This window comes from Gopherus evgoodei, chromosome 1, assembly GCF_007399415.2.
Source record: "Gopherus evgoodei ecotype Sinaloan lineage chromosome 1, rGopEvg1_v1.p, whole genome shotgun sequence".
Lineage (NCBI taxonomy): Eukaryota > Metazoa > Chordata > Testudines > Testudinidae > Gopherus > Gopherus evgoodei.
Window position 1 is genome coordinate 45,261,686 of NC_044322.1, and position 25,447 is coordinate 45,287,132.

A 25,447-nucleotide genomic window follows, 5' to 3' on the forward strand; every position below is an offset into this window, starting at 1 on the left:
CCTGCATGTGGAGTTCAAAATCCTTCTTGAACATTTGAGTCATTAGTGAACAAAAAACTGCATTCTCCTTTTCTGACATCACATGTACATTTTTTGTGCTAGGTATGATATACTCATTTGTAGTTATTGGGATGTTTAGTATGAAGGAGATTGTAAATATCTCAGTAAAATACAAATAGCATGGTCCTCCAGAAATGCATTTCTGCTCCTTGCTATTGCAGGTGTTGATGGTTGCTATTACAGTTGTGTTGCTGTACTGTTAGTCACTCTTGTTCCTCCGTCTCAAAAACAAGCACAATAAAACCCCTCCAAAACAAACAAAAAAAAAGGCCCTTCAGTTGAACAGTAATGACAGCCATGGTATGAACTTGCTTCATTCATTGTAGTGAGAAACAAACTTCAGTTGGGGTTATTTATATACTAACTTTTAGAAGCAATTAAAAACAAACAAAATCCCTAAGATAATAAAATGCAAAAAACTGTGACTGCAGTGTTACAATTAGATTTAAATTCAAAAGATCATTAAGTGCAATGTTTCTCATAGAAGCAGCTCATCTTCATTGTGGATAAAATATTTTTAAATAGTTGAACTATTAAATGATTGTCTAAATATATCCATAATACACCATGAGGGTGTAGTACTGTTAAATGAAAACTTTAAACTTTGACTTTGTGATTAAACATCTAATACTGAGATCATTTTTTTGCATTTAATGTACTTGGGTTTTACCCAGCGTTAGTAGTAAGTCTGGTTCTGATTATACAGCTTTACAGAATTGTGCTCACACTATGTGCATTTGCTAGAATATAATGTCTAGTCTTCACTTTAAACAGATTTTTCTTATTTTGTGATTTTTAGACAGATGCCAGCAGTAAAGCTATATTTTCAAAAGTGATGGTCATTACAAGTAAGTTTGATTTAAATATTTTATGCTGTTAAAAATTAGAATTGAAATATGATGCTTCCTGGTTTTCAAATATTTTGTACATTAGCCTGTAAACTATTGCAGCAAACTTCGCGTTTAATTTTGTTTTTTAATGCGGGCGATCATCAAGGCAACTGTAAAAACACTATTACTTATAAAATAGTCCACAGTCTCAAATCACAGAACTAGTTTCATGGTACTGATATTCTTTCTCACACTTTTTGGCAGCATTTCTAGAGATTACAGTAAAATAGTCAGATGAATATGGGTGACACAAGTAAACAACTTGTCCTTCAGCATTTACAGTAGCACACAAAATATATTAGAAGGTGATGTTGGCTGCAGATTTAACACAGGCTGTTTGCTTAAGATTTGTATTGAGTGTATGTTCCCACGATGACAGATGTTCATGAACCCAAGGGACTTGTCTTTTGGTGTAGACGATCATTTTAAATGTGAGACTTTGTATGAGAGAGAACCTTTTGCAAAATCTTTAATTTTTCCAACAAGAAACTAATTAAAGAAACATGATAAGAAAGTAAAGAACTGGAGAACATAAAAATTACAAATCTTAGTTTAAAATTATTTTTTTAATTTTATCTTAAAAATCATGAATTATTTTTATCCAGTCTGGTTCAAATAACAAAGACTTCACATAAAGTATGACATTTGTGGAAGAGTTTAGCACGTGATAGAAATTTCTGTTGTTTGCCTTTAGCCTTCTCCTGAATCTTTTTTCCCCTCCATAGTAGGAGGGATGGTCAGCTTCTTAAGTCTTGTTTCCTTCAGTTCTAGGCTACATAATTTTCAAAATAAATATTTTGGTATGACATTGTCTAAGAGAGATTGCTTTTCATTAGCTTTAACAGGTGTGTGGTCGTCGTCACCCCATTTCTTAATGTACCAGCAGAAAAAGTACGCTGATTAGCATTAAATGCTACCATTGCTAAAAGACACCTTTTTTTTGGTTATTTTTTTAATTCAGTAATCTTTTATTTACTGTTTAAGGAAGGGCTTCTCAAGCTTTTTTCTACATTATAGATCTCGTCACAAAGTATAGGACTAGCGGGAAAGTAATTTGGTTAAAATGGCAGTGAGAGGCTCCATGTTTATATGCAAGTGATATGTAAATTGGATAAAGATCAGTTTGTGTAAATATATTTTGTATTTTTAGTAAGTATCAGCCTTGCTGTGTTGTTTCTGATCTACATTTCCCTAATAATAAATTTTTATAGGTCAAATGCTGGCCCATCACCATTTCTGCCCTAGCTCTTTGTATTACCAGCAGAATAGGGGAGCCTCAAGCAGCAGCAAGGAAATGGAGCTGTCTGGCCTGGGCTCTATGAGGGAAGCAAAGAGAGGAGGCTGAGAGCATAGAGGGAAGAGATTTAGAAATGGACATTTTAGTTAAAATCTTGCGCAGTATGAAATATGAGGCTTCATTCTGTTTTTCCTCTTCAGTGCTTTTATTAAGCAAGTAAACATTTGCTTAAAAATTAAAATTTGCCAAGTTGATACTACTAATAAGAATTTTAGTTATAAATTGGGGACACATCAGTTGGAAGTAACAGAGGAGGAGAAGGACCTTGGAGTATTGGTTGATCACAGGATGACTATGAGCCGCCAATGTGATATGGCCATTAAAAAAGCTAATGCAATTTTAGGATGACTCAGGCGAGGTATTTCCAGCAAAGATAAGGAGGTGTTAGTACCGTTATATAAGGCACTGGTGAGGCCTCATCTGGAATACTGTGTGCAGTTCTGGTCTCCCATGTTTAAGGAGGATTAATTCAAACTGGAACAGGTTCAGAGAAGGGCAACTGGGATGATCCAGTGGTCTGTAATGGGATGTTATATGGGATGGGATCTGAGTTACTGCAGAGAATTCTTTCCTGGGTGCTGGCTGGTGAGTCTTGCCCACATGCTCAGGATTTAGCTGATCGCCATATTTGGGGTCGGGAAGGAATTTTCCTCTGGGGCAGATTGGCAGAGGCCCTGGAGGTTTTTTGCCTTCCTCTGCAGCGTGGGGTATGGGTCACTTTGTGGAGGATTCTTTGCAGCTTGAGGTCTTCAAACCATAATTTGAAAACTTCAGTAACTCAAACATAGGTTAAGGGTTTGTTATAGAAGTGGATGGGTAGGATTCTGTGGCCTGCTTTGTGCAGGAGGTCAGACTAGATGATCATAATGGTCCCTTCTGACCTTAAAGTCTTTGAGTCTATGATACTAATTTGAAGATTTTTAATATTTAAAGGAAACTTGCCAGATCCTGGTAAGGCTCAGGATTTCATGAAGAAGTTCACTCAAGTTCTGGAAGATGATGACAAAATAAGAAACCAGTTAGAAATGCTTGTTAGCCCATCATGTTCGTGCAAACAGGCTGAAGGATGTGTGGTAAGAATAGCTTTCAGAATATCTGATAATATTTTGGTAACTGAATTGGGTTTTAACCTATTTCAAATATATATTGCAGCGAGAAATTACAAAGAAGTTGGGCAATCCCAAACAACCTACAAACCCTTTCCTGGAAATGATTAAGTTTCTTCTGGAGAGGATAGCCCCTGTGCACATTGATACAGAATCAATCAGGTATGTATTTTGATTATGTTGTAGATAAACTAAATGGAAGCTTTGAGATGTAAATAGTGGCTTGTCAAAAAGACACAATCAGATGAAAATATTTTTAGATGTTGTATTATTGTACCTGTTATTAGTAACATCATAGATTAAAACAGTTTTAAATTTAATTTTTCAGCATTTGTACTGTTACTTACTTTTCCCATTTCCTTAAACATAGAAAATAGCTGAACCACTGAGATTATTCCATTTAAAAATCTACACCAAAATCTTTGTTCTCCACATGGTTTTATCTCAGTCTCTGGTCAGGTCATGAAAAGATTGTTTTAAAATTAATCTACATGAAAACCTACATGAATTAATCTACATTGAAAAGTTGGATTGGATTTCTTGTTTTCTTTTTAATTAGAACCAGTTAATTGTATCTCCATTCCAAAAAGCTGATCATATTGTAAGTATGAGCAATCATAAAAGCAATAGAAAATATTCACATTTTAATTAACTGTAATAATAATCATGTAGTTCATTACAAACAGTAATATTTATATCACTGTAGACATATCAGTTGAACTCTATACAATTAAATACTTCTGTGTTGTGGAAGAAAAAAAGTGCGTATGTGATAAGAGCGCAGAAGTGTACAGCTTTGCCACAAAACTAGGTTTCCTTTTCCCATAGTCACCTGCCTCATTCTGTACATACTTTCCAACTTCTGCAACAAAGGAAATAGGAGTCCTGCAGCCTCAGACACTACACAGCCCTCATTCATTCCCTGATCACCATGTATCTTGTGCACTGAATAAGGCGGGTCGGTCCCATGGAAATATCGGGATATGATCATGTAATTGAAATCTATCATAATAGACACAAAGAAATGCAGAACAAAGATTATACAAACTGTCTCTATTCTCCCAATTCTTAACTTTTGAGTGTTTGACTTTTCAACCTTAACAGTCTTTTGAAGTAGTTGTTTTTTGTATGCAATTTCTTAACTTTTTAGAAAGCAAACTGAAAAAAACAAATTCTAGAATTGGTAACAATATTAACCTCTATGTGGGTCATTAGCAGGCCTTTAGAGTCACATCACAGACCTTTACTACTTGTCCTAATGAAATAACTGGTCATAGTAATAGGCTTTGTCAGCGGAAGGCACAGCTATTTGCAAGACAGCCTGGATTTGGAAGTGTTGGATTCTAATCTAGGTTCTGCAGGGGAGTGTGCATTATCCATCATAACCTCTCTCTGCTTCTCACCACTCTTCATTTGAGTCAGACTGCTTTCTCTTCCTCCTTCATGCTGGTGCCTGCAGAATGTTTTGAGAATTTAGCTGCAATCCCCTGAGCATGTCCAAGTGACAGTTCTCAGAGGCTTATGACTTGGCCAGATTTCTTCAAATTTTCAGAGTCCGCATAAAAGCGGTTAACTGACTCCAGAATGACTCTCTTGCCAAACTTCAGATTGTCTGTCTGTTCCAAAACATGCAGGCTAGAGTTTTTTCAAAGAAACGGTTTGTTGTCAGTAGCTACTGATGTGATGCTCTGCTCTTGTTCGATAAGTCGGCTGTGTCGTGTTCCCTCTGTGTGCTGCCTTTGCTCTGCCCGGATAGCTGACACAGCAAACCCCGAGAGAACCCCCAAAGACCACAGACTCTCTAGTAAGGTACGAAGGAACCCGAGCCAGGTTTATTGTCAAACAAAGCACAGTAATAGTTTCCTATAGACTCTACAGGGCATACTACGAATATGTGCCCCCTGGCAATGGACACAGCTCAGTCAGTGGCTGGACTTTCCACTGCCCCCTAGGCTGGACAAAGATGTGCACTCCGAGACCTATTTTTATACAGTTACAGAACAGATTACTCATCCCTACTGACATATTGAGGTACAGCCCTTGGCTCATTAGGGTGCTGTTTCCCCTTTGATTATGTTGTTCCAGACAGACAGATATATCCATTATGCTGTCCTGTCTTTAAGATGCACCTGCCTGTTTCTTGTTATGTCTGTGGAGTGTCCTGATGTCCTCTTGGCACAAGTTCCGCTTCTCGCCACTTGTGTGAGTGAGGCCTGCCTCTGGCTCACAGCCCAGCTTTTGCTTAGCAATGCCTGGAAGTACTTTGGTTCAGGCTGCAGGCCTCAGACTAGGCCTCTGACACAAGAGGTTATGTTTCAGGACCTCATCTTACTACACAGTTGTAAGAATTTTTTGATAGGGGGGGAAATACATTGTTTTGCTGTGCTTCGTTTCCTGAAACTTCTGATCGATTTTCATCGTCTTTCAATAAAAGCCTGGTGAGAATAACTGGCATAGTTTTCAGTTAGAATAGTTAATGTTAGTACTTTATCCCCATCCTTTTGATGGTTCAAATTTTTTTTTATTTTCCCCTCATAGGGAGGGCTCCATTTTTTTTTCCCCACTACTGCAGCACAGTATTTATACCCTGCCCCCCTACGGGGAGAGTGTGCTCCCTGAGGGGCATGCCTGGCTCTCCAGGGTTCAAGTGCTGCAGTAGCTGCAGGTTGTCTGTCTGTGTCTCTCTCTCTCTCTCTCTCTCTCTCAGTATGTCTGGTGTCTCGGCAAGACACACATACCACAGAAGTGCTCACACTGTCACAATCTGAAAGCACCAGAAAAACGAGATCTCTAACTTAAACTTATCTTCATGGAGAAGTCTCTCTGCCGAGTGTCTGAGCCTGAGGTACACACCCCACCTGGCCAGAAATTGCCAAACGTAGCCTCTGACAAGGACTCTTCTTCCATGCCCCGGGCTTCCAATCAGCCTGCCAAGAAGGCGCCAAAAAAACAGGGTACCACATCCCCGATCTTGGAGTTGGCCAAGAAAAGGCACTCCGCTAATGGGCAAACACTCATAGTACCGATCACACCTGCCACGTCAGCTGGCAAAACAACGGGACCTTCCGGCACCGTCAGTACCAAGAAAACAAAAGCCGTCAAACAATCGAGCTCAGACACAGGCACCAAGGGGAAACCCCATGCCGTGGTATCGCTGGACATGACTAAACTCTTGGTACTAAGCACCTTGGCACCCCTTTTGCTAATGATGCCACCTATTGTGGACATGGTGCACAGTCACACACCAGTACCGACAGGCAGGTTTCAGCGTATGGTACCGATTCCTAGCACACTAACTGTAATGATGCCATGTGCTTCGCAGCAATTCCTGCACCAAAAAGACTACTTCATCTCTTCTGTACCAGAGTCTCTCATCCTCTGCACCCAGAGTACCTCAGTCCTTGCGGTATCCAGTCAAACGAGCTCTCCACTTCTTTCTGCTCCACAGTTCTCAAGTGAGGATGAAGATGGAGACGAGGATGTTGGGCAATCTCTACAACATTCGTCCCATCATGCATACTCCTCCATGCAAGTGTTACCCAGCAAACCCTCTGAACCAGTCCTGGTACAGGCACCCCTGGATGCCCACTGTGCTCTTCCTGCCACAGTAGTCATTTTGGAACCCGTGGGCAGCATATCCACAGCAACAGCTGTGTGTATCTACCAGTCTTCCCAGAGCTGGCACATATCAGTCATCTTTATTAACACCACAGGGACCGCCTGACACCTCAGAACAGGGAGCTGAAGAGGAGCACGAATTTTCTGACCAGGACAATCCACCTGAAGTCCATTTCTTTTCGTCCTCACTTGATGACACTATTATGCCCCCACCTTCCAACACAGGTGATGATTTCAAACAAGTCCAAGACCTCAATAGAGAGAGTTGTCACTTCTCTGGACATTTCACTGGAAGAAGTCCAGGTGTCTTGACATAAATTAGTATATATACTGCACACATCAACCTCATCTAAACTTGCCCTTCCGATAAATGATGTGATTATGGACCTTGTGAGGTTGCTCTGGCAAACCCCTGCAACAGTTCCACCTACCTGTAAGAGATCTGATAAAAAGTACTACATGCGTGCATAAGGCACTGAATTTCTGTTTTCTTGTCCAACACCAAACTCATTTGTGATTTGACACAGTCTATGAATGAGGTAGACAGCAATACCCCAGCAACACCCCTTACAACAAAGACTGGAAATGTCTTGACCTTTTTGGCTGCAAAGCATACTTGGCTGCAACCTTACAATTAAGAAAAGCCAACTATGAAGCCTTACTGGGAAAGTATGCCCACTTTAACTATGCAGGTCTTTCTGAATTTCTTGAATTTATTCTAGATGACAAAAAACAGTACAATCTAGCATCACAGAAGGTCAGTTCATAACCAGAATAACATTACGGCTGCTCTTGACTCAGCAGATTCAGAAGTGAGATCCATAGCAACTGCCGTTATGTGGAGGGCTTCCTGGCTCCATATATTGAGATTTCCAAAGCCAGTACAGTAACTGTAGAAGACCTGCCATTCGATGGATCCAAACTCTTTGTGGACAAAACAGACGAGTCCTTACACACACTGAAGGACTTGAGAGCAACATTGCAATCTCTGGAAATTTACGCATGTAAGATCAAAAGAAGACAGGGAAGTTATCAAGCCCCTCAAACATCCTGCCCCCCTCTGTATGCACAATACCATAGATACTATGGCCATTGGGGCAGAAACAGAAAACCTTGAGGAGAAGACAATCTGCTCTCTTGAATACTACATCTTCACCATCGACTTCCAGACAATAAATTTGAATCCCTGGTCAAAGGGCCAAGAACACCATCTCTTTCAGTGCTAGAACCATCTACCACTTGGGGTATGTCTTCACTACCCGCCGATACGGCGGGTAGCAATCGATTGCTCTGGGATCGATATATCGCGTCTCATCTAGACGCGATATATCGATCCCTGAATGCGTTTATATCAATTCCGGAACTCCACCAACCTGAACGGAGTTGCGGAATCGACAGGGGGAGCTGCGGACATCGATCCCGCGCCGTAAGGACGGTGAGTAATTCCATCTTAGATACTTCGACTTCAGCTACATTATTCACATAGCTGAAGTTGTGTATCTAAGAACGATTTTCCCCTGTAGTGTAGACCAGCCCTTGCAAGACCTTAGGAAATCACCTGATTCCATTTTACCCAATCTGATAGAGTATTACAACAGACAGATGAAGTAACCAGTTTTGATAATTTCTAATACCCATCCCTCTTACCTCCAAACCCCCTACCCACTCAACTTCCCTGTCCTTCAGGGACCCCTCTCACGAGCCTTTACTGCGAGAAGAGGTAACCCACCTCCTATCCTTGGGAGTAATAGAACCCATACCATCCGAGTATAGAGGGAAGGGGCTCTATTCCCGCTGTTTTCTCTCTCAGAAAAAACAGGAGGCTGGGGACCCATCCTCAATCTATGGCGACTCAACAAATTTGTGAAAACACAGTGATTCAAAATGGTCACACTAGGCACCATAATCCCAGTGTTAGAAAGGACTGACTAGTTTTTAGCCCTCGACCTTCAGGACATGTTTTCATATATCCATCCATCCATCCGTCCCTCACTTCGAAAATGTCTACGATTTGCAGTAGGACAAGAGAACTTCCTATACAAAGTTCTACCCTTTAGCCTTTCCACTGCCCCTCGGGTACACTCAAAGGTACTAGACATAGTAGTTGCCTACCTACACAGGGAGGAAATCATGCTATTTCCCTACTTGGACAATTGTCTGCTGAAAGCACCAACACTGCAGGCAGTGAGAGAGTCCATCGAACTCACTATACTCTAATTACAAGGTTAGGCGTTCAGGTAAACATACAAAAATCTACTCTGACACCAGTTCTACACCTGGAATTTATTGGGACAGACCTCAACTCTCTCAAGGCAGCTGGTTCCCTACCAACAAAACAATTTCTGACTTTAACCAACTTGATCTCCATGGCGCAAAACAGCTCACAAGTGTGTGCAAGAACTTGCCTACAAATTCTAGGCCACATGGCTGCCACGACCTTCATCGTCAGACATGCAAGACTACATATGCAGTGTCTGAAAGCCTGGTGCCAGACAAATTATATCCCACATGGGCATAGTATAAAGCGCCTCACTGTACCAGATGCAATAAGACTTCCTTTTGTGGTGGACCGATCCATACCTAGTCGTCAGAGGGGATGCTTCTCCTACAGAATCCACAGTTGCTCTCCATCACCACGAATGCATCCCTTCTAGGTTGGGGAGCACACCTGAAACCACACTCTATACAGGGCCAATGATCTGCAAAGGAGTCCCATCTTCATATAAACCTGCTAGAACTGCGAGCAGTTTGGAACACTTGCTCCCACTTACCAATAATCAAAGACAAGATGGTGCAGCTCCTCACAGAGAATCTGGCATGTATGTTTTACATAAGCAGACAAAGAGGAGCGCAATCACACTCCCTCTGTGTGGAAGCCATGCGACATTTGCAATGGTGCATCAAGCACAATGTCCATATTACAGCATCATACCTACCTGGTTGCCAGAATACCACAGCGGATACCCTGAGCAGGAACTTCTATCAGACCACAAGTGGGAGTTGAATATACTTGTACTCTTAAACATTTTTTGGACTGGGGGTTTCCAACAATAGATCTTTTTGCAACTGCACAAAATACCAAGTGCCCCCAGTTTTGCTCCAGGGCAGGACTCTTTCCACGTGCTCTGGGTGATGCCTTCCTCATCAAATGGAACAGTCACCTCCTATATGCCTTGCCTCCCATCTCCCTCTTAGTCCATGTGCTTCACAAGATCAGACAAGACAGGTCCAGAGTGATCTTAGTAGCCTCCCACATGGTTGCAACAAACATGGTATCCTTACCGTCTCCACATGGAAGTCTGTCCACCATGTACCCACCCACTTCTACCTTGGCTGCTATTGCAAGACATGCCATCCATCTAGATCCCCAAAGACTCCCGTATCAAAGTGTGGTTACTGCATGGCTTTTGGGATCTGAAATGACATGTTCCACAGATTTACAAAACGTCTTTTTAAACAAACGGAGGACAACTACCTGACTCTCATACATACATAAGAGGAGGCGATTCAACTCATGGTGCCAATGCAAATGGGCCATATTTATGTCAGCCCCCTTACCTTTCATTCTAGACTACTTGCTAGAACTAAAGCAGATGGGCCTTTCCATGAGTTCAATATGAGTACATCTATCAGCTATGACAGCATTCAGTCACAAAGTAGATGGATTCTCTACTTTTACACACTCACTTACTAAATGCTTTCTTAAGGGCCTCTCTAATTCCTACCTGGAAGTTCGAAATCCTAACCCACCATGGGACCTCAGCTGAATCCTCTGTACCCTCACCACCCTCCATTTTAGCCCATGACTACAAGCTCCTTGCTACACTTTTCTATGAAGGTTGCATTCCTCGTGGCCATTTCATCTCCCAAGAGGGTGGGAGAATTGGGAGCTCTTATGGCTGGCCCACCTTACATAATATTTTTCAAAGATAAAGTATCCCTCAGACTACATCCCAAGTTTCTACTTAAAGTTGCCTCATGCTTTACCTCAGCCAAACAATCCACTTAACACTTTTTCTCCAAACCACATGTGAATAGGTGACAGTCCAGATTACACTCCTTGGATGTCCGCTATAGCCTTCTACATTGATAGAACAACATTTTTTTGCAAGTCTCCAAAACTGTTCGTCTCAATCACCAAACGATGAAAAGACAATACCATATCCAAACGGATATCTGACTACATAAAACTTTATCTCTGGCATGACTAACAACCCCCTATGGGGATCTGCATACATTATACCAGAGCCCTATCAGCCTCTATAGTGTTTAACAATGTTCCCATCACGGAAATCGGTAGTGCCACAACGTGGGCCACACCCCACACATTTACCCAGCATTACGCTTTCCAACAACATGCATCTTCTGATACCGCTCTGATACCCTGGAGGTGTCCACTAAACTGACTGGAATAGTGTCTTAACCCAAAAATGAGGGAGAACCAGTGTGGTTTCCATACAGGTCAATCAACAATCCATGCTGTATGTGTTCTGCAGAATGTAACTGAAAAACAACTAGAGTGACAACAGGAAATTGGCATCACATTTGTAGACTTTGCAGCTGCTTTTGCTGCATCAGTCAGCACCATGGATACTGCTACGCCAGTATGGAGTGTCTGAGGACTTACTATCCGTAGTGAAGAAACTATATAGTGATCCATTGACCCTCACACAGCTAAGTGTTTGTATTAGACTGATTTTCAGTAGAACCAGGAGTACACCTTGGATGTGTTTTTTGACTGTTGTTTAATGTTCTGATAGATCATGTGATGGCAAAGCTGATTGAGGCCAAAGTAGCAGGTGTGAAATTAAAAATTCATCTTTAGTGGATCTAGAGGATGCAAATTTTATTTCCTTATTTGGAGAGCCTACTGACCAACTGCAACTAATGCTGGAAGAATTGTGAAAAAGTGCAGAATCTGTGAGACTTGAGATCAATGGGAGTCATGGCCTATGTGCAGTGGGTGAATGCCACCATGTTGGCCTTTCTCGCAGAGATGCTGTGTCAGGACATTTGTAATGCAGCCATGTGGTCCTCAATTCACACCTTTACTGTTCACTACGCTGTCATCCCAGCAGTGGTGGCAGATGTGACAGTCAGCCGTGCTGTCTTACAACCTATGACTTCTTGCGAGTCCTCTCACCCACCTCCATTCTGAGCACTGCTCGCTACTCACCCACATCTGGAATCCAAATAGGGACCATCACTCGAAGACAGAGAGGAGGTTACTTGCTATAATTGGAGGTTCTTCAAGATGTGTGGTCCCTATTTGGATTCCAATATCCACCCTCCATCCCCTCTATTGCAGGTTCTATTGCTTGCTGGCAAAAGGGACTTGGAGCAGCATCAACGCACCACACAGCCAACTCACAATGAATGTGCGGGTCAGCGGGCACTATTACAAACAGTTGCAGCTCTGGTGCATGGCTCACATGCACACTCACATCTGGAATCCAAATAGAGAGCACACAGCTCAAAGAACTTCCAGTTACAGGAAGTAACATCCTCTTTCAGTGTCTTCAAAGGCTTCCATTTGGGTTGTGAGATGTCTGGGTGACAACTAAAATATAGGTGTTCAACATGGTAGTGCTGAGAGCTGTTATATGGAGCAGAAACATGGCTGTTAAAAACAGCCGAGGTGAGGAAACTAAACAGTTTTCTTTGTTAAAAGTTAGTGTTTAGGAAGTTTGAGAGGGAGTTATGGGAGGAAGACATAATATCGTTATAGTTAGGAAGGACTCCATCACCAGTGCCAGTCCTGCTCCTGTCTCCTCCACCTGTGCCTGTATCCACATGGACAACTTAACCATGGATGCCTCTACCTAGATCCTGGTGTGGACTTGCAGAGACTGTGGCCTGCATTTCCTGCTGACAGAGAGCCAGGTTGGGGGACCATCCAGTGTGAAAGATGTCTGCTGGTGGAATCTCTCAGGAAGCAGGTGGAAGAGCTACAGGAGGAGAGTATTCATATGGAGACATCCAAGGCAGAGGAAGCTATGCAGCTACAGAGAACTGCTGTCACACCACCGGGGGAGGAGGATATGGCTCTTGTCACAGGACACTGGCTGCTGATTACTTCTGGCAGCAGGCAGTGCTCCACCCCTACTCTCAACCCACCCATCATGGTGATGAAAACCAGTATGCTGCCCTGGCAATGAGTGATGAGGAATCGCCCCCAAAGGTGCAGGAGGAGAAGCAAGTTATCCCCAAGGCTGGGAGAATTGCCACTACCACTCCTAGGAAGAAACATCGGGTAGTGGTGGTTGGTGACGCTCTTCTGAGGGGGATGGAGGCACTCATCTGTAGTCCTGACATTGCATTGTGGGAGGTATACTGCCTGCCAGGGACCCATATCTGAGCCGTTTACGGAGGGATTGTAGAGGATCATCCGGCCCTCTGACTATTACCCTATGGTACTCATCCGTGTGAGCACTAATGATACTACAAAGTATGATCCTCAGCAGATCAGAGGTGACTACAGGGCTCTGGTGGAGACAGATGCATCCTAGAGGTGAATGCCTGGCTGCGAGGATGGTGTCACCAGGAGGGCTTCAGCTTTCTTGTCAACGGAATGCTGTTCCAGGAAGGACTGCTAAGCAGAGATGGGGCCCACCTGTTGAGGAAGGGGAGGAGCATATTTGGATATAGGCTGGCTAACTTCCTGAGGAGAGTTTTAAACTAGGTTTGAAGGAGTCAGGTGACCAAAGCCCATAGATAAGTAAAAAATATGGAGACTTGAGAGAATGGTTGGAATTTGGGGGAAGCATGGACTGTTATAGCAGGGATAAGGGAGAGACAAGAGAGAACTTTGGCAGGGGGGTGAGTCAAATCAGTATCTTAGATGTCTGTATACTAATGTGAGAGTATGGGGAATAAGCAGGAAGAACTCAAAATGCTAGTAAATAAACTATGATATAGTTGGCATCACGTATTGACTTGGTGGGATAATATGCATGACTATTGGAATATTGGTATAAAGGGTACAGCTTACTCAGGAAGGACAAGCAGGGAAAAAAGGGAGGTGTTGCTTTATATATTAAAAATGTATACACTTGGACTGAGGTTGAGATGGAAATAGAAGACAGACTTGTTTAAAGTCTCTGGGTAGGGAGAAAACGGGTAAAAAGCAAGGATGATCTCATGGTGGGGATCTACTACAGGCTACCTAACCAGGACAAAGAGGTGGAGGAGGCTTTTTTAAACAACTAACAAAATCATCCAAAGCACAGGACATAGTCATGATAGGGGACTTAAACTACTCAGACATCTGTTGGGAAAATAACACAGCAGGGCACAGGTCAAATAACAAAGGATGAATATAAACAAATAACACAAGTATGTAGGGACAAAATTAGAAAGGTCAAGGCACAAAACGAGATCAAACTAACTAGAGACATAAAGGGTAACAAGAATCTACAAATACGTTAGAAACAAGAGGAAGGCCAAGAACAGGTTAGGCCCATTACTCAAAATGTGGTAATGGTAGAGATGCTTAATGACTTCCGTGTTTCGGTTTTGATCAAGAAGGTTGGTGGTGATTGGACATCTCACATTGTGAATGCCGGTGAAAATGAGGTAGTATCAGAAGCAAAAATAGGGGAAGAACAAGTTAAAAATTACTTAGACAAGTTAGATGTCTTCAAGTAACTGAGGCCTGATTAAATGCATCCTAGAATATTCAAGGAGCTGACGGAAGAGAGATCTGAGCTATTAGCGATTATATTTGAAAAGTCATGGAAGACACGTGAGAGTCCAGATGTCTGGAAAAGGGCAAATTTAATGCCAATCTATGCAAAGGGAAATAAGGACAACCCAGGGAATTATAAACCAGTCAGCTTAACTTCTGTAGCTGGAAAGATAATGGAGCAAATAATTAAGCAATCAATTTTCAAACATCTAGAAGATAAGGTGATAAGTAATAGTCAGCATGGATTTTTCAAGAACAAAATATGTCAAACCAACCGGACAGCTTTCTTTGACAGTGTAACAAGCCTCATGGATGGAGGGAAGCACTAGACGTGGTATATCTTGACTTTAGTAAAACTTTTGATACTGTCTCGCATTACCTAGGGAAATGCAGCCTAGATGGAGCTACTGTAAGGTGGGTGCATATCTGGTTGGAAAACCATTCCCAGAGACTAGTCATCCGTGGTTCACAGTCACCTTGGAGGGACATAATGAGTGGGACCCCGCAGGGATCAGTTCTGTGTCCAGTTTTCTTCAGTATCTTCATTAGTGATTTAGATAATGGCACAGAGAGTACACTTATAAAGTTTATGGAGGATACCAAGCTGGGAGGGGTTGCAAGTGCTCTGTAGGATAGGATTAAAATTCAAAATGATCTGAACAAACTGGAGAAATGGTTTGAATTAAAGAGGATGAAATTCAGTGAGCACCAATGCAGAGTACTCCAGTTAAGAAGGAACAGTCATTTGCACACAGAGAGAATGGGAAATGACTGCCTAGAAAGGAACACAGTGGAAAGGGATCTGGGGATCACAGTGGATCACCAGCTAAATATGAGTCAACAGTTGTAACGCTGTTACAAAAAAATAAAACATCATTCTGGGATGTATTAGCATGAGAAGTAATTCTTCCGCTCTACTCCACGCTGATTAGGCCTCAACTGGAGTAGTGTGTCCAGTTCTGGGCACCACATTTCAGGAAAAACGTGGACAAATTGGAGAAAGTCCAGAGAAGAGCACCATGATCTATGGTGGGAGATTGAAAAAATTTGGTTTGTTTAGTCAGGAAAAGAGAAGACTGAGAGGGGACATAACAATTTTCAAGTACATAAAAGATTGTTACAAGGAGGAGGGAGAAGAATTGTTCTTAACCTCTGAGGATAGGACAAGAAGCAATGGGCTTAAATTACAGCAAGGGAGGTTTATATCGGGCATCGGGAAAAACTTCCTGTCGGGTGGTTAAGCACTAGAATAAATTGCCTAGGGAGGTTGTGGAATCTCTGTCATTGGAGATTTTTATGAGCAGATTAGACAAAGACCTGTCAGGGATGGTCTAGATAATGCACAGCTACCTCGATATAATGCCACCCGATATAACACGAATTTGGATAGAATGTGCTAAAGCAGTGCTGGGGGGCGGGCGGGGGGTATTGCACACTCCAGTGGATCAGAGCATATTCTCACTTATAACATGGTAACACTTTTTGGCTCCCAAGGACAGCATTATATCGAGGTAGAGGTGTACTGCCATGAATGCAGAGGAGTGGACTAGATGACCTCTCGAGGTCCCTTCCAGCCCTATAATTCTATGATTAACGTCCGTTGGTTCGATTTAATCATAAATGAGGAGATACTTAGGTGATCCCGACAAGTTGCGGTCTTGAACCAGTTGAGAAAAAGACAACTGCAGTGATGGGGTCACGTCCAACACATAGAAGAAGGTACAGTTTTACAGAAGGTTTCTAGAGCTAAGTTTGAAGGAGGTAGAGTACAAAGCCAACCACAAATGATGTTGGAAGATGCAATTATGAGGGATTTAAGCCTAATCTCTTCCGTACTAACTCTTGCTGAAGGAAGAAGTATTTGCAAGGGATCGTTCAAGATGAAAGTCCATTTTGCACACCACCATGGCTACATCTTAGCAATGTGAAGCTCTTACTGCTTAACTATAGCTGTTGCTGCCAGCTCCATCTTCAATTCAAATATGTTTTTAAGAGCAACTAGAAGTAATGTATGTGGATGTTTTTTGGCTAGGCGCAGTCCAGGAAACAGAATTTCTATCCTGGGAAAATTTTGAATTTTTGCAAAAATGTTACCCTAAACTCCCTTTCTGCCAGAGCAAACCCAGGGATTATGGGCAATATTTTTCAGGAATATTGCCAAACATGTCTAGTCTGACAATCACAGCTTCCCTTCGAGTGTAATACAAGGAAGAGCAATCAAGCTTTACCTCCAGCTTTACAATATCTGTCATCTTTAATGTACACTTAAAATCTATACTTTTTTCTTTCTATTTCACCAGTCAACTCCTAAAATTCTTGCTTTAGAATAAATAATGAGCAACCTCGGAGTTTATCAGTTCTTAAGAAACCACGATAGCTAGTAATTTCAAGAGGAAAAATGTTAACTGTATCTTAATTTCCTAGTAGCACTTAAACTATTCACTTATTTTGCAATGATCCCACTTAAAACAGAGTAATTTATTTACAGCTTATTTATTCATTACTGTAAAAAAGGCATTTTTGTGAGTGTAAATATTACATGAGCCATCATCTCAAATTATATATTAGCGAAGAGCAATCAGATATTTGTGTGAGGCTGATTAACAGTGCCTTCCTAATAGATTTGAACTTAATGTTTTAAAAATGGACATGTTAGCTGAAATCTGCAGTAATTTGTAAATTTGAGTCAGCGTTGTTTTTCCATTTCTCAGTGCCCTTATCAAGCAAGTAAACAAGTCTATAGATGGAACAGCAGATGATGAAGATGAGGGTGTACCTACTGATCAAGCAATCAGAGCAGGTCTTGAATTGCTTAAGGTAAATATTCTTTTGTTGTTCAGTGAACATTAAGATAGCTTTGTTAAAATTCTCTAAAGTAACTTTGTTAAATTATATTATTAATTCTCAGTATCTTAAACTACTATAGGCTTTTCATCAGTTATCCAGAAGAAAATGTTTTCCATACTCTTCACATTTAATCAGTGTGATAGAGCAATGGAAACTATAATTGCAAGCTCAGTATATTTTCACAACTATTCTCAAACATACTGTGTGTCCCTTTTTCATGCATGATGTAAATAACAAGGCAGTCAGGATATTTATATACCATGCTATATATTCTCTTAAATTTTATTTTAAAATTCCAAATATTCTCTTTTGGAGGATTTGGATAGCTGTTGGAGTGCGCATTTGCCTGCACTTCCATCCCTCACCTCTGTTTTACTTAGGAATAAGACCAAAAGAACTTTGTCCTGTTCATTCTACATGCACACACACATTAGTGCAACCGTTTTCACCTTTATCATATGTATTGTCTTGTGTTGCTGCATAATTTTGCAATCAGGGTACTGTTTGGATTGACTGACTGACTGACTGGCGATCCCTCAATTTGAGGATGATTTCTACCATGGATTTACATATGGGTCCTGAGATGACTCAGGAGTCTGATCCTGGAACTATAAATCCACCCACAGTAGCTACAAACATTTTGTGGCAGGCCAGCAGCCTGCTAGGAAGAAGTTATTTATTTTTCCTTCCTCCTCTCTCCCCTTTCAGCTTCGAGGGCAAGGCACTTCTCAAAGCAGGTCACTGCCTGATAAAGGATATGGTGCCATTGGAGTCAGATGGTCACTTGCTCTTCCCAGCTTGTAATGTCCACATCAGTTTTATTAAGTCATGATTTCAGTGTGTCTTTGTAGAGTTTCCTGGAATTCTTTCACACAGTGCACAGTCAACCTGTGGAACTCCTTGCCCTAGGAGGTTGTGAAGGCTAGGACTGTAACAGGGTTTAAAAGAGAACTAGATAAATTCATGGAGGTTAAGTCCATTAATGGCTATTAGCCATAATGGATAAGGAATGGTGTCCCTAGCCTCTGTTTGTCAGAGTGTGGAGATGGATGGCAGGAGAGAGATCGCTTGATCTATTAGGTTCACTCCCTCTGGGGCACCTGGCATTGGCCACTGTCAGCAGACAGGATACTGGGGTGGATGGATCTTTGGTCTGATTCAGTATGGCCATTCTTATGCTTTTATGTTTATGGCATCAAATACGTTAATGCTGTAGAGTACAGTCTCAAGTTTATGAAGGTCTTCTGGGTCACCAAAAATTGACAGTTGGATTCCAACAGTTAAAGATGCAAAATCTGCAGAACATACAGCCCAGATTATGCAGAGATTTGAGACCAGCTGGTTTAACAATATGGGAATTTGAGGATTCGGAAGGGTGAGTGTAGGTGTTTAACATCCCTAGTTGAAGATCTGTACATGTCTGGACAAAGTTGGAAGAAGTCAGGGGTGAAAGGATAGGTTTGACTTGTTGTCAGAGGTGGTAAGAAACCATAGGAGCCATGATGTCGCTCAGGAAGAAAATGGAGAAAGATGGATCTAAGACAGAATTGAACTGTGTGAATATCAACAAAGAAGAGAGGGAGGAGGAAGAGAATCCACTGAAATTTAATGCTGATGAAGTGTTGAGCAAGGCTGAAGGAGAGCTAGGAAAGCATAGAGTCCACAGAAGCCCAAGGAAGAGAGAGTGAGTCAGCAATGTGAAAGGCAACAAAGAAATCATGAAATATGGAGAAAAAGCACAGTTTTGAAAAACATGTCATTAGTGATTTTTCATGAAGAGCGTTTTAGCAAAGTGGAGAGGACATAATCAGATATGAAGGGAAGGAAGTTGAAGCGCCAAAAAATCAACAGCCTACTGAAATCGATGAAGGGAAGAGGCAGCAATAGAGAATGAAGCAGGATCAAGTAGAGTGTTTCTTTACTGTCGGAGATAGTCTGTTCTTTGAGATAAAAGGGAAAGAGCCAGGAAAGAGAGAAGGAGGTAGCAAAGCAGAATGGAATAGGATGGCATTGGCAGTGTAAAGGGTTTTAGAGAAAAATGTTTTCGGAGACCTCACTGTTGGACACAGGAAAAAAAACATAATCAAAGGATTGTGAAGGGAGGCTGAGGATGGGGAAAGCAAATAACCATTATTAAGACCATGGGCAGAGGGAGACGGTTGAGCAGAAATGGAGGGAAAGAATGTTTTCAACAGAGAAGTGAGATTGCTTTTCCAAAAACTACAGTGTATTCTAAGGGTTCAGAATATGGCAGATAATAACATTTGATCATTTAAACAATTGTGTCGGGGAGGTTTTTTTTTAGATAACATGTGACTTGTCACTTTCTTGTTGCAGGTCCTGTCATTTACACACCCTATCTCATTCCATTCAGCTGAAACTTTTGAATCCCTTCTGGCTTGCCTGAAAATGGATGATGAAAAGGTGGCAGAAGCTGCATTACAAATTTTCAAAAACACAGGAAGTAAAATTGAAGAGGACTTTCCTCATATCAGATCGTGAGTTAGATTATACTATTCTGTTTAAGTTCTTTATTAAATGGAATTCTAGAAGTGTTACATTTTATTCATATGGAAGTGCCATATTAAACATCTTTCTTTTTCCTTCCAAAAAAAAAAAAAATGTTACTTCAAAGAAAAGTTTGGAGCACTCGGGCTTTTAATAAGAAGAGTAGTGCGGTTTAAATAAACTTAAATGCATTAACTGATGAAAGGTAGAAGTACAAGTAATATGTGAAAAGCAATATTTCTTCAAGTGATGGTCCCTATTGTATTCCACAGAGTGTTTATGCATGCACACCATGCGTCTGGAATTGGAGAATTTGGAAGCAGTAATGTACATTAGTTCTTCTTTGAGTGCTTGCTCATGTCGATTGCATTCTAGGTGTGCATGCGCCCACGTGCATGGCAGTTGGAGATTTTAGCTTTAGCGGTGCCCATAGGGCCATCTTTGGCGCCCTGTGGAGTGCTGTGCTCATGCCATGGTATGTCAGGTGCCACCAGCCCTATGCCCTCACAGTTCCTTCTGATCGCCCATGGTGCTCAGTCGGATCGCCTTTCTTGCTTAGGAAGAGCTAGTGGTTGTTTACCGTTCTGAACTTCGAGATTTAAGGCCGTTGTATATAGTTAGCTTTACTAGTCTTAAGTAGGTGTTATGTAGATCTTAAGTAATTAAGTGTTAGTTAGTTAGTGGTTAGGGTCTCAGCGGGACTTTCCCCCAGGCCGAGCATGCCCCGGTCTCCCGGGTTCGAGCCCTGCTCTGACTACAGCAGGTGTATGCCTCTGAGTGACCCCCACAGTAGCTGCCTTAAGTGTCTGGGGGTGTCACACGTTAAGGAGCAGTGTCGGATCTACAAAAACTTTCAGCCCCGCTCCCAGAAAGAGTGAGACATTGGCCTCAGGACTCCCTTGATGGAGTCTGCACTCTGCCCAGCTTCCAAGCCATCCAGGCAGCTAGTGCCAAGTGCTTCGGCCTCCATGTGCAGCGCATCGCCAGTACCCGACTTTTCCTGGCTCTGTTCGCCATCGCTAGTGCCGAGGAAGAAGGGAAAGAAGCTGGGATGCCCAGCCCCCTTAAAGGTCTGCCACCGACTCTTGGGAGCAGTAAGGGATCCGCACTCCTGCTTGCACCTTCATCATCCCAGGCTCCCATGGTGCAGAGAGAGCACAGGTGTCCACCTGCTCTGATGATGACCCCAGTGCCCCAGGACCCAGCTAAGGCTCCCCAAGAGGGCAAGCCCACCTTTAAAGACCGCTCAGGAGACAGGGGAACAATGCTGATTGCCGGAGAGAAGGCATTGATTTTCACTGCTGCGTTGGGAATCCCGGGGCAGATCCCAATCACATCATCGGTTGCCCAGGCAAGCTCCCAGATTTCCGCAGTGCTACTCTCTCTGGCACAGGAGCGAGACTCCCCTTACTATTCCTGGCACCATTCACTTTCTCAGCAATCATCATCTAGGGATCGGTCCTGATCACCAGCATGGTGGGAATGTTCCCAGTACCAGTCCTCCCCTCCATGCGACAGTTACCGTTCAGTTATGCCTGGTCAGTGGTCACCAGTAGCCATGACCAGGCGTCTACTGCTCCTTCCCAGTCACCGAAAGGGGGTTCCTTCGGTATGGAGGGCCGGTTCAGCCCATCACCACGGTCTCATCGGCATCACTAGGCACTGGAGCCCGCTCCCTCTTCAGCGATACCTCAATCACTGCACAGCCAGTGGCCAGCACAGTGGCCTTAATGGAGCGGGAGGGGGTGTGCAGGTTGTGACAATGCCTCCTTCACAGCGCTCCTCAGTTGCCACGACAGAACATTTGGCAGCGGCCCTACCTGCCTCAGGTCTAGTACCAGAAGCCTGTTCTGAGGTCTGGGCGGTGGAACTTGTGCCCACCCCAAAGCCTCTTTCTATGACAGTGGTCAAGACTTCAGAACCCCCATCAGCAGTTGAGTCTTCCTCTTTGTCCCCAGGTGGGGCAATCGCAGGATCTTCTAGAGCTGGCCCACCGGATGGCTTTAGGGAGCATCAAGCCCTTCCCCTGCGTGTGGCTTAGAACTTGTGGCTTGAAGTGCAAGAGATGGTGGGGCAGGAGGACGCTCTCTTCAACCTTCTCTCAACCACTACATCTGCTTGGGTTGCCCTGCTTGTGTATGAGCGGGTCTTCAAGATAGCCAAGGTCCTGTGGCAGACCACCTCCTCCATTTTGCCCAACTCAAAACAGGCTGAGAAAAAGTTGGAGTTGTTGGCAAGAAGGAACAGAGAGGGCGTAGGGCCAGCGACACCTGATATACCATCATAGAAAGAGGCTGTCTCCAATTCCAGGATCTCCTATGTAGAGTGGCAGGAGAGCTGCACGTTCCCCTGGAGGAGATCCAAAACACTCAGCATAAACTGTGTGACCTGCTTCACTCATCAGTGCCAGTTAGAGTTGCTTTGCCAATCAATGATGCCATCTTTGAGTCAACTAAAACACTTTGCCATATGCTGGCTATATGTATATTAGAAGAAGGCATGTGGTTTACAGCTCTTGATATGTAGGATCCTTGTTTTCACATAGACATTCATCCATCCATAGACAGTTCCTAAGGTTCACTGTTGGCTTGCACTATTTTCTATACAGGGTACTTCCATTTGGACTTACCGCTGTTGCCATGGACTTCACTAAGATTTTCTCCGTCGTGGAAGCCTAGGTCAGGCATTATGGGGTCCTTGTATTTCCCTATCTTGGCCATTCGCTCCTAGGTGGTGAGGTCCAGATGCAAAGCTCAACTTTCAACCTCCATGTTGCTCGGACTCCTTTCCTGCCTTGGAGTCAGCATCAACATTGAAAAATCAACTTTGGACTCCACACAATCCCTGGATTGTCACAGCATGAGCATACCTACCAAGGAACAGGTTCCAAATTCTGCAAGAACTCATAGCCTCCATAGTCAGCAGTCCTTCTGTCATGGCCAGGACTTGCCTATTTCTTCTCTGCTACATGGCCTCCTGCACATATGTTACCACCTTCGCTTGCCTCCACCTTTGCTGCATCCAGATGTCTCCAAACAGTTTACTCACCCACGTGTCATACCATTTATCTTATGCTGACAGTCTCCCCGACCCTCAGTACTCTTTTCCCTCCACTGGTGGATGAACTCATGGCAGGTTTGCATAGGGGTTCCCTTTCTTCCCTCCTCTCTGGACAGGACAATCATCACTAATAGGTCCCTTATAGGATAGGAGCGCACGTGTGATATGACATGACTTAAGGAATATGGATTTCTTGGGAATCTAGAAAAACAACAAGGAGTCTGGTGGCACCTTAAAGACTAACAGATTTATTTGGGCATAAGTTTTCATGGGTAAAAAAACCTCACTTCTTCAGATGCATGGCCGCGCATCTGCATGCACGAAACTTATGCCCAAATAAATCTGTTAGTCTTTAAGGTGCCACCAGACTCCTTGTTGTTTTTGTGGATACAGACTAACATGGCTACCCCCTCATACTTGGGAATCTAGGATACACATCAACATTCTGGAACTCTGGGCATTTCTCCCGTTTATCCTTCCCATCATGTTCTTATATTTAACAGTACCACCGTTTACTACATCAACAAACAAGGCACCAAGTTGCTATTCTGTGTGCAGAGGTGGTCAACTGCTGAAATTGGTGCATCGCCCACCAGATCCTGTTATGTGCAGCCTATCTCCTGGGGACTCAGAATGTGATTGCAGACATGCTCGGCAGATTGTTTGTGTTTGACCACAAGTGGGAACTACACTACACTGTAGTGCACAACATCTTCGACCAGTGGGGCAACTCCAATCAGAGACCTCTTTGCTTTCCCCATCGACGACAAATGGAACACATACTGCTTCGGGGGGATCTTGGTCCTGACTTTTGGGATGATGCTCTCATGCTTCGCTGGTCAGCTCAACTACGCCCTCCCTCCTCTTCCACTCCTGCCACGAGTACTCCACAAGATCAGACAACACAGGGCAACAATCAGCCTAATCACCTCTGCTGGCCCAGACAGTTCTGGTTTCCCACCCTCCTCCGTATGTCCTCCCATCACTTAATTCCCATTCCCTCTTTCCTTGATCTACTGATTGCAGCACAATGGCAGGATCAGATATCCCAGTCTACAAACACCTCACCTCAAAGCATGGGCATCCATTTTTTAAGGGCATAATTTCTAGAATGGGAGTGTTCATCAGAGGTGCAGAACATCCTCTCCAGCTGCAGGAAAGAGTCCACTAGGCATTCCTACCAGGCCAAGTGGAAATGCTTCAACTCCTGGGCCCAATGGAAGGGTCTTTCCCCAGAAAAGGTGAGGATACCTCTCCTTCTGGTCTTCCTCCTGCCATTGAAGGCGTCGGGTCTTGCCCTCAACTCTCTCTCAATGTTCCCTTAGCAGCAATTGACTCCTTCCACTCCTTCCCTCCCCTGATGGAAGGGCACTCTTTACACACCCTGTAGAACCTTCCTGCCTGTTCAACCCATCACTCCCCAGTGGGACCTCAGCCTAGTTTTGTCCACATTAATGAAACTGCCTTTCAAGCTGCTGGCAGCGAGCTCTATGTCCCTCCTTTCTATTAGAGTCCCCTTGTTGCTATCATTTCGGTGAGAAGGGTTGGTGAACTTGGGGTCTTGATGACGGCTCCTCCTTTTACCACTTTCCATAAAGATAAAATCTCCCTGTGCTTGCATCTTACATTTCTTCCAAAGGTCATCTCTCAATTTCATCTTGATCAACCCATTCACTTTCTTACCAGCTTTCTTTCTGAACCTTCACACTTCAGTAGAGGAACTACATCTCTGCTCCCTCTGTCTGTTGTGCCTTGGCCGCCTTCTTGCAGAGGACAAGACCGATCAGGAAATCTCCTAGACTGTTTGCCTGACCTGTAGCTCTTTCAGCTATTGTGACAGTCTCCACACACAGGATCTCCAAGTGGATTTCAGGGTGCATTATGCTCTGCTATCAGTTATCAGGACTTCCTCCACACTTTTGGGTGTGGGTTCATTCCATGTGAGCCCAGGCTTCAACCATGGCCTCCCTCAATGGCATCCCTCTTGGGGACATACCCAGAACAACCTTGTGGAGTTCAGTACACAACTTTGCTACACATTACACCTTGGTGCAGGATGCACCACCACTTCAGCACACTTTGTCTTTCACTTAACCATTCCATCTTCATCCCTGCACCCTCTTCCGTCTGAGGTACTGCTTGTTAATCACCCTCAGTGGTATACAATAGGGACCATCACATAAAAACGAAGAGGAAGTTACTTGGCTGTAACTGGAGGTTCTTTGAGATGTATAGCGCCTTTTTGTATTCCACTTCCCACTCTCCTTCCCATTTGCTTTGGATCTGTTCAATTTGTGGTAGAGAAGGAACTGGAGAGGCAGTTGGTCCACCCATCTCTTTATCACCTCAGAAAACCATGAGGTGAACCAAGGGG

General features: G+C 43.2%; 1 protein-coding gene across 4 annotated transcripts in view; it reads left to right on the forward strand.

Annotated features, from left to right (window-relative positions):
- Positions 1–25,447, forward strand: part of PDS5B (PDS5 cohesin associated factor B) — a 261,481-nt gene that overhangs the window by 155,302 nt on the left and 80,732 nt on the right. For all 4 annotated transcript variants that reach the window (XM_030563149.1, XM_030563141.1, XM_030563158.1 and 1 more), the window contains 5 exons: positions 860–908; positions 3,181–3,320; positions 3,400–3,515; positions 17,370–17,475; positions 19,843–20,003. In XM_030563149.1, the coding sequence (XP_030419009.1) occupies positions 860–908; positions 3,181–3,320; positions 3,400–3,515; positions 17,370–17,475; positions 19,843–20,003 (572 nt within the window). The remainder of the gene's footprint in view (positions 1–859; positions 909–3,180; positions 3,321–3,399; positions 3,516–17,369; positions 17,476–19,842; positions 20,004–25,447) is intronic.